The following is a 17,074-nucleotide window of genomic DNA, read 5'->3' as shown; positions in this document are numbered from 1 at the left end:
TGAAAGAGTGATTTGAGCACTAATCATGGTCAAACAGTAATTTCTGCACATAAATGGAATAAATTCACCTCAACTTCTGTTCAAAATATAAGAGTTTATTAACAAAAATCATTCAGCCCCAAGTCAAACATATTTCAGATTAACACTCTCAACTAAGACTAGTAAAACTCAACTAAACTAAACTAAATACTATGTAGAAAGAGGAAGGGGAAAACGGTTGAAAAACATATTACAGTTTAAGATGGATTTTGTGTTTGAAACCAAAGTTTATCTGGAAGAATTTGGGATATGATCAAATTAGCTTTTCACTCATTTTAAAGAAATTTGAATGTTTTCAGACCAATTCACAATGCAAATCCATGAGGTGAATAAAACATTATTTGGCCAAATAATGTTTTATTAAATTATTTGCTTAATCAAGAACCAAAAACCTTTAGTTAAATGATTCTTTACCATCTTTAAAATAGCTAGCAGCGAATAGACATCAGGATTCCACTAAATGACTCTTTGTCATACTTAGTAATGGAAATGTAATGAGCATTTGAGGAACAAATGAAAACTAATGTTATATCAGTGTTTAAATCCTTAGTGAATAAAGCTGGTCTAAGCTTTAGCAACAGCTCAACACATATTCCTGTAGCATGCAGTCCATTTTTTAGCATCAATTAGCGTTGTCTTTACTCAGCAGTAAACACACGATATGATTACTAGCATCATCAAAAGACACATTGCTTGTTCTCTCATCATGCCAGACCTGCAAACCTTTTTCCATGTCCATTTGGAAAGCTTGAGTTTCATCCAGTTTTGCAGCTCTGCAGTCAGGGGTTCTCTGTCTCAGTCTCACAGTAGGGGTCCCCTCAGTCTCACACCCAGGGTATGGTTCTCATCCAGTTTGGCTCTGTAAGTTCTGAAACTCAAGAGAAATGTGTTGCAAAAGGTCTGGTTGCAGCAGTTTGGTCCTGAAAGGTTTTGACTTATCCTTGATGGTTCTGGAGAACTGGTTTCCACTGCGGCGGACCCCATCTCCCTGGGCAAGGGAGAGGAGGCAAGGAGAGCAGGAGCCAAAGAGTGAGTAGGCAAAAAGAGAGGCTGAAGCAGAAGAGAGAGAATTCTGTGTGCTCTCTGGTTTTCTCTGTCTACACAGAGAGGGGGGTGGTTTTTCACACCTCTGGTGGCTTCCATGTGACTTGCTTGTGGAGGCCTAGCCTGAAACGGAGGTTGTTGCAGAGATTCCACATCTGATTCCACATCATCATGTCAAGATGAAATATGGACACTGGTTCCCAATGTCCAAAACGTATGATCATGGCATATGGCATAAAAATTGTCTTAATATGGATATCAGATATCTGATTGTTTCTTTTGTTCTCAACAGAACACCTTTTTCCTAAACTGCCAGTTTACTAGTTGCTTTTACAATTTCTAAAAGTAAAATAAGAGACAGGTCTTTTAGTTATGAGCCTTCTCTCCTGTAAAACAAACCTCTAGTTTTAGTCCATGAGGCAGTCACCCTGTGTACTTTTAAGACTAGGCTTAAAACTTTTCCTTTCTAACCTGTAATATTGCAGTTCCTAAGGGTGAGATGGTCTTTGTTTTTTAAATATTAAGTCTGAAGCCTTTCCACAAAGACTTGAGTCTAGTTCCAAGACATGCAAGTCCCTAGAAATTATTATGCTAACTGTTTAAGGATACGTTTAGGAGATGCTTTTCCACTTAACAGTTAGTGTAACCTTAATTTGCATCTTAAAAATGTACATGTGGGATTATTATTTATTATCAACTGTGCTGCTGCCATCAACGCCCTTGTTTATAGATGTTGGAGATCAGCAAGTTTTCCAGTGTAGTCCTGTTTCTCTGACTGTGACTGGCTGGGTGTGCTCTCTTCATCCTCTGGCTTGGAGGTCGTCTGCCTGGCTGTGTGTTTCCTGGACGGGGCCGCCTTTTACAGCTGCTTTTTGTATCTCCTTGAACCGGCAGATGGCCGCTCACACTGAGCCTGGTTCTGCTGGAGGTTTCTTCCTGTTCAAAGAGAGTTTTTCTCTCCACTGTCGCTACAAGCATGCTTAGTGTGAGGGATTACATAGATAGAAAACTCTGAATCAATTTGACTGTGTGATTTGGTGAACTGTAAAGTGCCTTGAGATGCCATGTGTTGTGAATTGACGCTATATAAAAATCAATAAATTTAATTGAATTGAATTCTATCAAAATGAAGGAAGGAAATCTAGATTATTTCTTCCATCAATTAACTCACACAAATTTGAAAATATAGTATCCATCAGTTTTCATTCATCCAAGCTTGCATTGTATCTTTATTGATAAAACAGAAATACTAAAGGCAACAAACACACAATTTGCATGTGTATATGTGCACCGTTTTATGAAAAATCCTTAAGCGGGTGGCATGTTCAGTGTTTTAATTTCTTTTCTAACTTTGTGCAACAACCTCCAGATAACACTGGGTGGCAGCATATCTCTACCAACATTAACTTATTTTAGGACACAGAAGATATGCAGATTACAAAGGGGAATTCAGTGTGCATGCTAGAGCAATGGAAAGAGGAAACGCCTTGATATAAAGCTTTCATGTGGATTAATGGTAATAAATTACATTTAGACTAAAATGATTTCTGTTTGTGCTATAGATATCGTAGTTTTACTTGGTGTTATAATAAAGGGGGAAAAACAGATTTTAGTGGTTAAAATCATGCAGTTATAAAGCAACTCTGGCCAGATGCTGATTGATAAAAAAGCCAAATAAACTTCTTATTTAAGGGAAGATCTTTTAACAACTTGAGATTTGCCACAGCAAAAGCAAAGTTTCCTCTGAACTTGTGATGAAAACAGAAAACACAATTCGAATAAGCCAAGGTTACCAAGAGGATCACAAAAAGCTTTCCATAAATATTCTTTTTATGGCTAATTTATACAATCTAGAAGTCATGAGACATTAAAGAAATGAAAAAAAAATTGATGCATGAGTATAATAGAAGATATGACATCATTATTTTAGAAAATAAACGGTATGCGATTATAAAGAACAAACTGAAAGTTAGAGCTAACCTAAAATAACTATTATCAATATTTTGTTAATAATGATTTTTTTTATTTTGTATAGGTCTAGGACCAAAACTATTAGCTATAATCAATATTTTCTAACTAGATGAGGTTGAGAGGGATGACAAATTCACAAAAACACAACATCAATTTATGTAATTTATTTGAGATAAAAATGAAAAATTTTGAGAATTAAATGTAGACGTCGGTTGAATGCAATTGGATTAAAACCAGTGAAGCCAATGCTAATGATGTTATCATAAAACTGTTGATATTAATTTGCATTTTTTTTTTTACTTAATAACGTCCAAGAAATCTTTCTACTTCAGGCCAATTTCAGGAATTTTTTCAGTTCTCCAAATTCAAGTCATTTAAAGATTAGACAGCTTCATGGTTTCAGATAAATCAAATATCCTTCAATCAAATTAATGGAATGAGCACAATAGGTCATTATTGGCTTGGGAGCAAGAGGACCATTTTAGGAGCTAATAGTCCAGGTTACAGCTGTCATGGGTTTAATCTCAGAGCCATTTTCTCAATGTCTTCACCATATCTTTGCCATTCATCCTGCAGAGTTAATAAATCAGTCAGCTCACACATGGTAGCTCAAGGCAGAAGGAGCAGCAGGCTCTGAAATTATACAAAACAAGTTTTTATAACAAAACACGAAATCATTTCAATAACTTTTAATAAAATGCAAATTTTTTATTAAGATATTTGGAAAAAGCATTTTAGGAATACATTTTTGATGTAAAGCAGGGATCAATAACTACTTTGGAAAAGGTTAAAACACTTACCGAACTCTACAGTTCCTGTCTTAGTGTTTTTTCTTCCCTTTTTTTTAATGCAATTAGAAAATAAATTCAAGTTCAATTGAGAGTGGATATTTTATTGCTTTGGCATTGCTGCTAGTTTGCTAGCAGACATGACTACATCACAGAACACATTTTATTTAAATACCACCTCCAGCAAAATTTGGCCTATTGTCACACCCAGTGCAGCTTGATGAACTGACACAAATTGAAGGCTTAAATATGAAGGCAGATGCACATTCCACTAGTCTAATTTATACACTCTACATTATGATAACCTGGGTTTTTTATGCTATTTCCTCTAGATTATGGCTTCACTCTGATGACCTGCAACATGCAGGCAGCCTCAGAGAAGCAAACACAGTATTTTCTCACACAGGTATCTAAGTTTATAGTTCTTGAAAGAAAAAAGACTTTTTAGCTAGACCCCAGGTGTGGAAGGAGCATCTTTTAGATGGAATCATTTGTCCGCTCTCTCATTGGAGAATGATTCTGCTGCTTCACTCTACAGCATAGAAAAACAATCTTTCAATCTTTCATTTCTATTGGTATGTATTTTAGATTTTGTGTTTCAAAAAGATTTATTGAGGAAACAGACATGCAAATTCAAACATCAACAATCAATACAAATTCGTCCTCTTTTTTGAATGAAACATAAAGACAACGCAAAGTCAAAACAAAACTAGGACTTACATTTTATCACACTGAGAATCAAATAATTCAAATAGAATTATCAATATATTGCCGTAGGGTTTGCGAAGTTCTTTTGAATCGCTTTAAATTATTTGCTAATGAAAGCTGTATTCTTTCAAGATGAGAGAGCCTTACCACTTCCTCCAGCAACAGTTTAACCAATAGGATTTTTTCCATAACATAAACACTAGCTTTTTTCCTATGATAACGGCATAAGATAAGAATTGTCGTTGGTATTTATTAAATTGAGAAAGCTGAACAGAAACTCTGAGTACAATCAAAAGTGGGTCCAGCCTCAATTCTATATTAAACATATCTGATAAAGTTATAAATATGCCCGACCAAAATGGGGTTAATTTTGTACACAAAAAATACAAATGTAGAATTGTGGCTTCTTCAATATGGCATTTGTCACATAGCAGGGATGTGTTAGGGAACATTTTATATAACTTCACTTTACAGTAATGAAGCCTATGAATTACTTTAAATTAGTAATGCAATTCCCTTTTTTTAAAAACCAGTTGGAAAATGCTGTGTTTACTTAAGAGCTACATCTCCTAGTGTAACCTTCAGGCCTAGTCCTGGCAAACTTGCTTGTTTTTGACCCAGTTAGTAGGCTGAACAGAAGAAAAGGTGTGGGTAACTGGGAAAACACAGAGTATGAGTTTTAGTCGTATAACTATATAACCTTTTTTTCACCAATTTACCCGTAGCCATTTCCAGCCTTGTGGAAATGTACAATTTTGTCTCTAGTGTCTTTGGACAGCTCTTTGTTCTTGGCCATGTTATTAGTTGGATTCTTACTGATTGACGTGTCTTTATGCAGCTAACAGGTTCATCTAATTTAGGATAATAAATGGAGTGGAGGTGAACATTTTCAAGGCAAACTTAAAGGTGTCAGAATTCTAGCTGATAGAAAGGTCTTCAAATGCTTATTTGCAGCTGTATCATACAAATAAATAGTTTAAAAAAATCATATAATTTAATTTCTGGACTATTTTGTTTTTTAGATTAACTCTCACATGCACCTATGATGGGAATTTCAGACCCCTCCATGATTTCTATGAGATTATAATCAGAATTCTGACTTTTTTCTCAGAATTCTGACTTTAATCTCAGAATGTTGAATCTTAATGTAGATGGGCACCCTGAAGGAAGAGATGTGGAGCACTCAGCTTCACCGACAAAGATGTGAGTTGTTTGAGGTGGCCAGTGACACATTGGTGGAAAATGAATTAGGAATTAGGCAACTTTTTATGTGCCCGAGGAGTCCCTGGTGATGCTATTACATTAATAGAGGAGCAGAAGGTAAAAAAGTCAGAATTCTGACTTTTTCCTATATTAAACTGAAGTAAAATGTAAAAATCAGTTAACTTTTTTTTTTTTTCAGTGGCCCTAATCCACTTCCATATATTAGCCAATGTGTTACAGGTTATAATACTACAGAAAAAATCTTTAAAAAAATTCCGTAAAAATTCAAAAAATATCCACTGGACTTGGTTTTCAAGATTTGAAGACGTTTCGCCACCTCTCCAGGAAACTTTCTCAATTCAAATGTCTGGATCCGCAGTGAGTTTGAGTCTTATATGGACAAGGCCTTGTATTGCTTGGAAACATGCAAATGGTAACCGATGAATGGGTCGTTTAGTTCCATCGTTAGCCTGTAATATCTGAACCTGTCTATGATTCTAGGGGTCGGTCGTTAAAGGGGGGATTGCCATTAAGGGGGGGATTGTCTCCTGTAATACCTGAAACCTGTCTATGATTGTTAAGGGTCGGTCGTTAAGGAGGTATTGTTCACCGGCTGGAGCGGGTAGGTCCCTCGTTCCTCTGTGATGGGGTGGGGGGTTTGGTGATATCTGGAAGGGATCATGTCTATGATTGAATTGTATGTTTTTGGAAGCTGGAATCTGAGTCCACCACCATTGTTTAAAGTTGTTTTTTCTCTCTTAACATAGATGGCTTCCTTCACGCCCCTCTCAAACCACCTATTTTCTTTATCCAGAATATGGACATTCTGGTCCTCAAAAGAATGTCCTTTGTCCACAAGGTGTAGGTGTACTGCGGAGTCTTGTCCAGAGGCGGCCGCTCTTCTGTGTTGGGCCATGTGTCTGTGGAGAGGTTGTTTGGTTTCTCCAATATAAAGATCAGAGCATTCCTCGCTGCACTGAACAGCATATACCACTCCGCTCATATTTGGTCTGGGGGTTTTATCTTTCGGATGCACTAGCCTCTGTTTAAGGGTTTGGTTTGGCTTGAAATGTACTGGGATCTTGTGTTTGGGGCATATTGCACTTTAAACAAATCTGCCATACAGAATATTTAGTTGAAATTTAAGCCTTAGAATAAACTAAAAAGATGCTTCATTAGATAAATGGAGGGGGAAAAACATACAAAGCCCCAATGCAATGAAACTAAGGCATTTTTATTTTATAAAAAGAAGAAAAATAAAATTTCAGACCCCTCCATTATTTCTATGAAGGAGAACTTGCAAAATAGCAGGGTGTTGAAATTATTATTTTCCCCAATGTACACAGCCATGATGTTTATATATTAGCTTTCCCAAAGTGTTCAAATGCACATGAGTATCAGTGTAGAGAAGGTGATATTTGAATTAAATAATACAAAATTAGCAAATACTGATTATTACTTATATGCATATATGCATAAATGAAACAGGAATCATTTTGATCAATCTGGAGGAGTTTACTGATATCGGTTAATGTTTTGCTTCAGATGTATATTGTTGGGATCCTCAGGCTTGCCCACCTGAGGGCGCCGAGGATCCCCTTCTGCTCTTTGTTATTTTCCCTTAGGGCTGGAGTTACTGTTAGGATCTGGAGATTACCCTCTGCCTCCAGCAGAGTGCGCCGTGGATCTTTTGGAGCTGGAACCTTCCAGCACACCCGATTTCCATCTACTCATCAGGAGACCTCCACTTTATAAGCTCCTGCCAGACCTTGCTTCCATGCAGCAGTGTTGATCTTAGTTGGTTAGCTTCCTGAGCCTCTGTTACAGATTGAATCTTAGTTGTCTCTAGTGTGAGATCTGATTCTAATCTCTCCTTTGTCTGTGCCTCACAGGAAACCTGTCTCTGGTCTGAAGCTCAGGAAGAGCTGCCTCACTGGAACCCAGTCTCTGGTCTGAAGCTCTGGGAGAGCTGCATCACAGGAAACCAGTCTCAAGCCTGAAGCTCTTGGAGAGCTTAACCTGCTAATCAGCCCTGGTGAGCCAACCTGAAGGTTCCTATGTGGAATCACCCTGTAGAATCCTATGTGGATATTCCCTGTTCTCTGCAATGAGCTGGAAGCTCGGCCTGAGCAATCCTATGTGGATATTCCCTGTTGTTTCTCTGCAGTGAGCTGGAAGCTCAAATCAAGGTTTGCCATGCTAAGCCTGAAGCTAGACGCTTAGCTTCCCATGAACTCTGCTAACCAACAGTCTCCAGTCCCAGTCAAGACTTTAGTGAACCAGCCCTGAACCTGTTCCAGAACTTATTCTATTCCATGTGCTAGTGCTTCAATAAACTCTGTTAAACTTTTCATCAGACTCCGTTGTGTTCTGCATATTGGGCTTTCTCTGAACCCTTCATGACATATATGGATACAGTCCAGAGAAAAAATGTATGACAGATGCATCCAGTGAACCCCTCATTATAGTCAGTAAGGAATGGGCTTAGGCAGCGGCGGTTCTAGATCAAATGTACCAGGGGGCCAGGAGGGGGCCAGCATGTTTCCATGGGGACACAGAAAAGCATGAAATAAAAAACAGGGCAAGGGATTCAAACATATTAATATAGCTGAAGTGAAATTTCTATTCAATTAAGTTTAATTAAAATTATATATATTAGGTCAATATACATTCATAATTTAGGAATTGTACATATTTTTGACTTAATTTAAGTAAAAATGACCATTTTCTATAAAATCTGAATTAAAACTCAAGAAAAACTGATAAATTCAGCTCTAAAAAATTGTGTAGTTTTTTTTTTAAATTTGTTTTGAAAAAAACATTTAGCAGATTAAAAACTGGGATCCTATCTCAATATCACTGAAGCTATTACCTTATTGTTTTTAAATAATTAGTCAAACAGAATTTCTAAAGAAGAAAAAATTAAATAGATCCAAAGGAGCTATCAGTAACCATGTCTGTTCCAGTGCATCTCATCATTACAATTTCTTTGACTATTATGTCTTCAGTACAGGGCCATAACAGGGGTCATGACCTGATCTACAGGGGCACTGGCCCCCGTTGGCCCCTGTCTAGAAGCGCCCATGGGCTTAGGTATTTTAAAAATAAGATGAACATGAGAGGATTGTTGTTGGTGCGATATGAAAGGAAGATCAGGAAGGTAAAATATAAAACGCACAATAAAGATTTGCTAAATAAAAAGTGAGCAGAAACAAAAAGTTGACTTATAATGACATGATCTTCGCCATGGTCACCTAAATCCTCTCTATATGTGCCTAATACTTAGTACCAATAATGAATCCTGCAGCCTTACCTGTGGTGTTATTGAATCCCCAGACCACAGGCTCGCTCCAGTCGCTCCAATATTCAGAGTCTCCACAGTCTCTCTTTAATTTGCTCCTCACCTGCAGCTCATATCTGGAGCTGCTGGAGGGCAAGCTTTGGCAATAACTCTGCCTATGAAACACTGACAAAAGCTATGGCAGAAAACAGTTCATGAGATGTCAGATCATTAGAAGGAATATAATGAGAAGGAGAAAACACGCACCTCCCAGTCGTTGTTGTCGATTCTGATTCGTACTTGGCTTTCTACACATGTGAAGCCATTCTGGTTCCAGTAAAAACACAGGTTAGAGTCAGATCCATTCTTTACCGTCACGTTGGTTGGTGGGTTTAATTTCACTAATGACAGCAGGGACATGAAGGGACAGAGAAATGTAATCTATTTATACTTTAAATTATCAAATCAAAACAGGATTCTGGATTTTTAAATATACAAGATTTTTAGAAGAAACTTTTTATTTTTTCATGGAGTTGTTTTACTACATACCTTTCCTTTTAAGTTCATGTTCCTTCTGAAACACCTGACTGCCGTCGCTCAGTTTGGTGTAAAATGTGTCGAATCTCTGGAGTTTGGTGTAGGGACGCCTACATCCAATGTTTATTCCGTTCTCTAACAGATATTCAGCACAGCTACTTTCCTCCTCTCCTTCAAACCTGTGTTAAAATGTTCTGTTATTTAACTTAAACCCATTTCAAATATAAATTTAGATTTTAATAATAAAATTATTTTATAAATGATTAATCTGTGGACTAGAATAGCAAGAAACTATTCTGATACTCAAGATTAAAATAGATTCTTTTTCGTCCGATGCTGTCAGATTTCCAGTTTGACTGATGGTGTTAAAACCTGAATAACATGATTGTATAGTTGCAACAAATCAATACCAGCAATTTACCAGCATTTAACAGCAAATAAAGTCATGTTTATAAATGGTAGCTGTAAAGACAATGGAAAATACATTTTGAAAATATTCCTGTTATATAGATCAATCTTTTGAAATTAATATGGCAATTAATCAGAATTGGAAGCGTTTCTTTTTATACTATCGCACTGCTGTGGTGAGATTTTTCACAAATATTTTCTACCTTGTATTTGTCAAAACTGTAAGCCTTTAGTGTTGTTACAAAAATAAACTCAAGGTTCATGGTAAAAACTACAAATGTGCTTAAAACAACAACATGCTATTGATTAAATCTTACTAAGAAAGCAGCATCGTTGGGTTATGAGCAAAGTCTAAGAGGCGATATTTAACAGCAACAAAGTTAAAAACAAACTGCATCGATCCAACAAACAAAAAGTTCTTTACTCTTCTGGGAAGAGAGGAGGACGTTGTGTTCCTGGAAAAATAAGCTGTACCTCAAAAGATCAATATAGCAATATATAACTAACAAATACTGGAAATTAGTTAGTTAACAAGAAATTAGATAAAACATTAACTTGTGATTGCTTGTATGAATTCCCTTATTATGAATTTATAGATTAATGAAATTTTTTTTTTGCAGTTTTTCAAATATTTCAAATTTGATGTGGCTCCCACTGTTTCCCAGTCGGCTCTGATTAGCTGCTAAGTTGTATTATTCCCACAGTACAATTCCGCCACCACCATGTTTTAAAATGGGGATGATGTGTTTAAGGTGTGGTGAGGCAGACCCTATGTACTGACTGGGTGGCCTCTTAAGGCAATTGGTCGTGTAAGATTTTATTTTGAGGCATCAGACTAAAAAGGACAGAAAACAAACTCATACAGTTGGAAAACTCCTACATTCAGATTTTAAATAAGGTTAAAACAGGACTCAGACTATTTTGCTCATTCCTAAACACGTGTAAAATAACATATTAGTTCTAGATACATACCGGCTCGAAAAAGTGTAATTGATGTCTGGAGTCCCCCACAGGTTCCAGGAACAGAGAACATTTTCCAAGCTAATCACCACACACTGCAGATCTATCACAAAAACAAACAGGAAGGTTTCATGTTGCATATAGACAAAAGTAATGTGTTACAAATATAAACCCGAGGTAAATCCTTATCAGTCCTCTAAAGATACAAGAACAATTTCCCTGTTTTTGTCAGTTTTGCAAAGTATTTTAATTGATTCCCAACAGTTTTACAAATCAGTACATATCAATTCTAAATCCTATGAAGTGTTAATTTTGTAACAACTTGGTAGTGTTGAAAGAAGAACATACATTTGCTGTTAAATTTTGACACTATGCACTGGCGTTGGGTAAATTCAACATTAACCATTGTTGACTGGTGTTAAATTTAAACTATTTAGAGTTGCTGGAAATCTGTCATAGTGTAGTTTTAACCCTATCTAGTGTGGACCAACATAGACACTTTTAAAGTGTTAAATTTAACTCTGTAGGTGTTGAATTAGCGCTGCTGATTTTCCTGTCAAGGCTTTATGACTATTTTTTGTTTACTTTTTAAGGAGGATCTTAAGGGCTCACACTTTCTATCCCAAATTTAACAGAGACAGCACATGCCCTCCCTTCCCTTCTGTGCAAACAACCACCATTGCTGAAAAGGTTTTTTTTTTCTTTCCCACATTATGGAAAAAAATATGAGACCATCTTTGTTTTTTTCTTTTGTTTTCTTTTTTTTGGGGGGGGGATAAAAAATATTAGTAGACAATATAGGATGACTATTAATATGGAAGAAGATTAGGGCCACTGAGAAAACCAAAAAAGTTAAATGATTTTTAAATTTTATTTCAGTTTAGTATGGAAAAAATGTCAGAATTCTGACTTTTTTCTCAGAATTTTGACTTTAATCTCAGAATTCTGACTTTTTTTCTCAATTCTGAGTTTTTTCTCAGAATTCTGACTTTAATCTCAGAATTTTGGATCTTAATGTAGATGGGCACCATGAAGGAAGAGATGTGGGAGCTTCAGCTTCACTGACAAAGATGTGAGTTGTTTGAGAGGGCCAGTGACACATTGGTGGGAAATTAATTAGGAATTAGGCAACTTTTTATCTGCCCGAGGGGTCCCTGGTGATGCTATTTCATTAATAGAGGAGCAGAAGGTCATTAAAACAAGAGAGCTAGTCTCTAAAACAGACATGGCTATGGCTTGATGCTAACATGTTTGTTAGCTGTCAGGATTCTGAGAAAAAAAGTCAGAATTCTGAGATTAAAGTCAGAATTCTGAGAAAAAAGTCAGAATTCTGAGATAAAGTCAGAATTTTGAGATAAAGTCAATTCTGAGAAAAAAGTCAGAATTCTGACTTTTTTCCTATATTAAACTGAAATAAAATTTAAAAATCAGTTAACTTTTTTTTTTTTTCAGTGGCCCTAATCCTCTTCCATATATTAGCCAAACGTATTACAGGTTATAATACTACATAAAAAATCTTTAAAAAAATCTGCCATACAGAATATTTAGTTAAAATGTAAGCCTTAGAATAAACTAAAAAGATGCTTCAGTAGATGAATGGAGGGGGGAAAAAACATACAAAGCCCCAATGCTATGAAACTAAGGCATTTTTATTTTATAAAAAAAGAAAAACTTTTGTAAGGATTGACGCACTGTGAAGAGGTTTCAAAGAGGGCTACCAAAACTACTGACATGGGAAAAAATAAATAATTAAATAAATAAACAGCAAAAAAATCTAAAAGGAATTACGGGTATTTAGCCATAAAGTGTAAAAGTTTCAAACAAACACTTATAAAATAAATGTTACATTTTGCTTAAACTTGTATTTTGGCTCAGATTCTTTAACATTTTATGACCATTACTCCCAATGCTAATCTTATTTTTGCTGCATTCAAGTTCTTTTTAGTATAAACAAATGTATATTTAACAATATAAGTTAGGTAAGTGTAAACTTTTAGAAAACTACATAAAGATTGCATTTTACTCTTGTATGAACATTTTCAAATAAAGGGACATGTGCATTTAATGGGAAAATTGATCCTAAAAAGTAGCTGCGCTGGTGTCTGAGCTGGTGCAGCCTTGTATCCTCTTCCTCTCTCCCAGAGGTAGTGTCCGGAAAAACTCTGCATGTCTTTACCGTTGGCTTTTCAATAAACTATCTTAAATCTGCCCAATCTGTTTCAGTGTGTTCTGGATGTGAGTCAGAAAACTAGGAAACATGAAAAGTTTATTTTCTTTTTCATTTAATCTTTCCTTATTTATATAAGAACTTTTAAAAACCAGACATCTGATCAAACGCCGTCTTCACTTCTAGAAATCCTTGCTTTTATACTGTGAAATTATTTACTGTGAAGGATAAAGGCTAACATTAAGAATACGTTTAACAAATTACAGTTTAATCCGACAATAGTCTTTGAAGAAATCAATTAGCCTGATACTTCAAGAATATCAAACTTGGATTGATTAAGTAATTATTAATGCAATCTTACTACAAAGATTTAGTAGGTAAAATTGTTATTTAAAAGCTCTTACCAGGAGGTTTTTCAGCCACTATTTGCCCAACAAGAGTGAGAAACAGAAATATTTGAGTTTGCATTATCAAAGGTAGAAGCTGTTTTTTTGGAGAGAAGTTTTCCTCACATCAAGAGATGTTAGTAAGAAAGCAGGTGATCCATGGATCGCAAATGCAGATAAAATCAACAGTTCAATCTCTTCCTAGTTGGTATGTGGGATAACCAGAAAGAAGAGTTTTGTAACGTTTGTTAGCCATTGTGCAACTGTGAAGGTCAGTGTTACATAATGCATGTGATTTACAAAAGTTTTTAGAAGTTTTGTAAATCAAGAAGTTTTAAAAGTTTGAGATTAAAATAGATGAAAAAGTGTTTATATCCTTTTTGAGGGATTGTCAAATACACTTCAATGCATGCAACCAGGGTCTGTAACACACAGACATCACTTCCTGGAGCCATCTACTGGTTGCATGCTGAAATGTATACCTTACTTTGTTGGGCTTTGAGGGGAGAACCATTTCTGCTTACTTTTTTTAAATTCAGTTTTATTTGGTGACAAAGAGTAAAATCTAAACTTCTTAAAACAGGCAGATTTGACGGCCATTTTTGGTGTGGCACTGGAACAAACACAATTAATGACTGCTCAAAGGAAAGCAATGGCATTTTCTTCATTGTTAGCCATGAGACTGATCTTATTTAATTGGATAAAGGCGCCAACTCACAAACAATGGGTAGAGGAGGTGATGACACATCTTAGATCGGAACATCTTTTCATATTCATCTTTTCATCATATTTTACAGGGCAATACTAAGAGATATTTCAAGGCAGCCTTTTATTTCCTGTTTTGAATCAGAATTTCCATCTGCTTCAGCATAACTGGCAGCTTTATATATTTTATCCCCCCCCCATAATTATTATCAGTGTGGTTATTATTGTCATTAAAATGTAGGTATTTAGCTTCAACCTGAGAGAGCCTGGAACTGGGGTGGCGTGTGTAGTAGTAGTAGGATCTTTCTTGTTGCTGTTTGTCTGTGTTTTTGACCTGTTTTTGTGATGTAAATGTTGAGCCTTCTATTTTGTTCTGTATGTTTTGAATGGGATGTCTGTTGTTTGAATACGGAAAATCGCTAAAAACACTGATTATTATCAAAATAGGCAGTCAGCACTGCCCCCTTACCCCTGGTCATCTTTGGTAAAAATGTTCGGACTGAAAATCAATATAAATACCCTTGAACTGACCTTGATGACCGAGTGACCTCTAAAGTCAATGTGGACTCAATATTTAAAGCAAAACTTCATAACTTTTCCCTTAAAGGTATAGGGTACCGCCCTCTCCACTTGCGAAAAATGCACCTGCAATTTTTGCACACATGCCCTGTACCTGCTCCCGAGAGGGAACGCCTATAAAACCCGTGTGAGAGCATGCACAAGCCCTTTACTCCTTGTTTTAGCAATGATGTGAAATGGATTTCTCCAAATAGCATAACAAACTTTACCCGTCAAGTAGAAACTTTGCAACCGAGGAATCAGTGGAAATCCCGACCTGTGATTTCAGTGTACGCCATCACATGAAAGAAGCTCCCAAAAACACTCTGGTCTTGTTTCTCTCTTCTGAGGCCTTGTTTTTCTTCTCATACACTTGGTAGACAATTTTTCTCTCATGAACCTCGGGCCATTTTCAAAGAACCGCAGTGAAAAAGGAACTTTAATGACTGTCTGAAACTGTAGCTCACCAAAGATATACACCTGAAAGTGTGCATGGGCAGAAACATATCACCAGAATGATTGACAATTAGGAGAACCACTTATTTTGATGATCCACACAGAAAGAGAACATCCTCCCTTATACCTTAAGTATTAGCTTAATTTTAGATATACATCTATCTTATTCTGCTTATGTGTCAGGGTCATCTCCAGCAGACTATGAGCATAAAGCGAGTATACATCCTGGATAGGTCCCAGTCTGATGCAGAGCAACATAGAGACACAAAACCATGCAAACACACAAACTCTCTCACACTTAAGGACAATTTAGAAACACAAATAAACCTAAGAGCCCCTCTCTCTAACTTAGAAAAATGCACATGCACAACCCTGTACCCGCTCCCAAGAGGGAAGGCCTATTAAACTTGTGCGAGAGCGTGAACATTTCTGATTAGCACGCACTGTTTAAAAGTTTCTTTTTGCATCGCTCATCCAAGCTTACTTTCCAAAAGAAGATTTGCAATTTTTCCACTATGTCAGACTCACCACCGATAAGTGAAAATGTCTAAGTCTGGTCACCTTATTGTAGTTTGCAATTCATTGAAAGTGTTTATCTTAGATTTCTTGTCCACATGTGTTAAAGTTTACTGAAGTGTGACTGGGCTGATAGGACAGCTTGCAGCGGATATCGTAAAACTTCCCTTTTTTTCAAATCCAAAACTTGACAGGTATGAGTCGTTGAATATTAATTGACTAGGGCAGGGGTCTTCAACTTTTTTCCAGGCCAAGGACCCCCAATATATATATCCCACAGATTCTCTATGGGGTTCAGGTCAGGAGAGTTGGCAGAACAATTGAGCACAGATACCATGGTCAGTAAACCATTTAGCAGTGGTTTTGGCACTGTGAGCAGGTGCCCGGTCATGCTGAAAAATGATATCTTCATCTGCATAAAGCTTTTCAGAAGATGGAAGCATGAAGTGCTCCAAAATCTCCTGATAGCTAACTGCATTGACCCTGCCCTTGATAAAACACAGTGGACCAACACCAGCAGCTTACACGGCACCCCAGACCATCACTGACTGTGGGGACTTGACACTGGACTTCTGGCATTTTGGCATTTCCTTCTCCCTAGTCTTCCTCCAGACTCTGGCACCTTGATTTCCAAATGACATGAAAAATTAGCTTTCATCCGAAAAAAAAATTCCTTTGGACCACAGAGAAGCACCACAAGTGCTGCTTCTCTGTAGCCCATCCCTAGGGAATGCGGCATCTGTAGCCCATTTCCTGCACACCCCTTTGCACGGTGGCTCTGGATGTTTCTACTCCAGACTCAGTCCATTGCTTCCGCAGGTCCCCCAAGGTCTGGAATAGGCCCTTCTCCACAATCTTCCTCATGGTCCGGTCACCTCTTCTCGTTGTCCAGCATTTTCTGCCATGCTTTTTCCTTCCCACAGACTTCCCAGAGAGTTGCCTTGATACGTCACTCTGGGAACAGCCTATTGGTTCACAAATATCTCTCTGTGTCATACCCTCTTGCTTGAGGGTATCAATGATGGCCTTCTGGACAACTGTCAGGTCGGCAGTCTTACCCATGATTGGGGTTTTGAGTGATGAACCAGGCTGGGAGTTTTAAAGGCCTCAGGAATCTTTTGCAGGTGTTCAGAGGTAATTTGTTGATTCAGAAAATTAGGTGCAGAGCTCCTTTAGAGACCTTTTTCATGATATGCTAATTTTGTTAGATAGGAATTTTGGGTTTTCATGAGCTGTATGCCAAAAATCATCCGTATTACTAATAAAAGACCTGAAATATTTCAATTAGTGTGCAATGAATCTAAAATATATGAATGTTCATGTTTTATCATTACATTAAGGTAAATAA

At 36.8% G+C, this 17,074-nt stretch overlaps 1 protein-coding gene across 1 annotated transcript; it reads right to left on the bottom strand.

The window, feature by feature from the left end:
• Window positions 1-3,524: 3,524 nt before the first annotated feature.
• On the bottom strand, window positions 3,525-13,672 carry LOC119795203 (cytokine receptor common subunit gamma-like). The gene is made up of 6 exons (XM_038303064.1): window positions 13,510-13,672; window positions 10,951-11,041; window positions 9,583-9,749; window positions 9,301-9,434; window positions 9,067-9,229; window positions 3,525-3,687 (listed from the first exon to the last, which is right to left on the bottom strand). The coding sequence occupies exons 1-6, from the start codon at window positions 13,571-13,573 to the stop codon at window positions 3,650-3,652; spliced, it is 657 nt and encodes a 218-aa protein (XP_038158992.1). The 5' UTR covers window positions 13,574-13,672; the 3' UTR covers window positions 3,525-3,649.
• Window positions 13,673-17,074: the final 3,402 nt, after the last annotated feature.

Source organism: Cyprinodon tularosa, unplaced genomic scaffold, assembly GCF_016077235.1.
Source record: "Cyprinodon tularosa strain WSP-4 unplaced genomic scaffold, ASM1607723v1 ctg503, whole genome shotgun sequence".
In the NCBI taxonomy this organism is placed as follows: domain Eukaryota; kingdom Metazoa; phylum Chordata; class Actinopteri; order Cyprinodontiformes; family Cyprinodontidae; genus Cyprinodon; species Cyprinodon tularosa.
Note: the sequence above shows the minus strand (reverse complement) of the source record. Positions and strands in the feature narration are given on the sequence as shown.

What these genes read in the sequence shown, in the direction of transcription:
- LOC119795203 (XM_038303064.1), bottom strand. Translation starts at nt 13,573, where the DNA reads ATGCAAACTCAAATATTTCTGTTTCTCACTCTTGTTGGGCAAATAGTG. An exon ending in TCGACAACAACGACTGGGAG is followed by an intron (nt 9,230 to 9,300) that starts GTGCGTGTTTTC and finishes TTTCTGCCATAG; the next exon opens with CTTTTGTCAGTGTTTCATAG. An exon ending in GGGATTCAATAACACCACAG is followed by an intron (nt 3,688 to 9,066) that starts GTAAGGCTGCAG and finishes GTATAATTTCAG; the next exon opens with AGCCTGCTGCTCCTTCTGCC.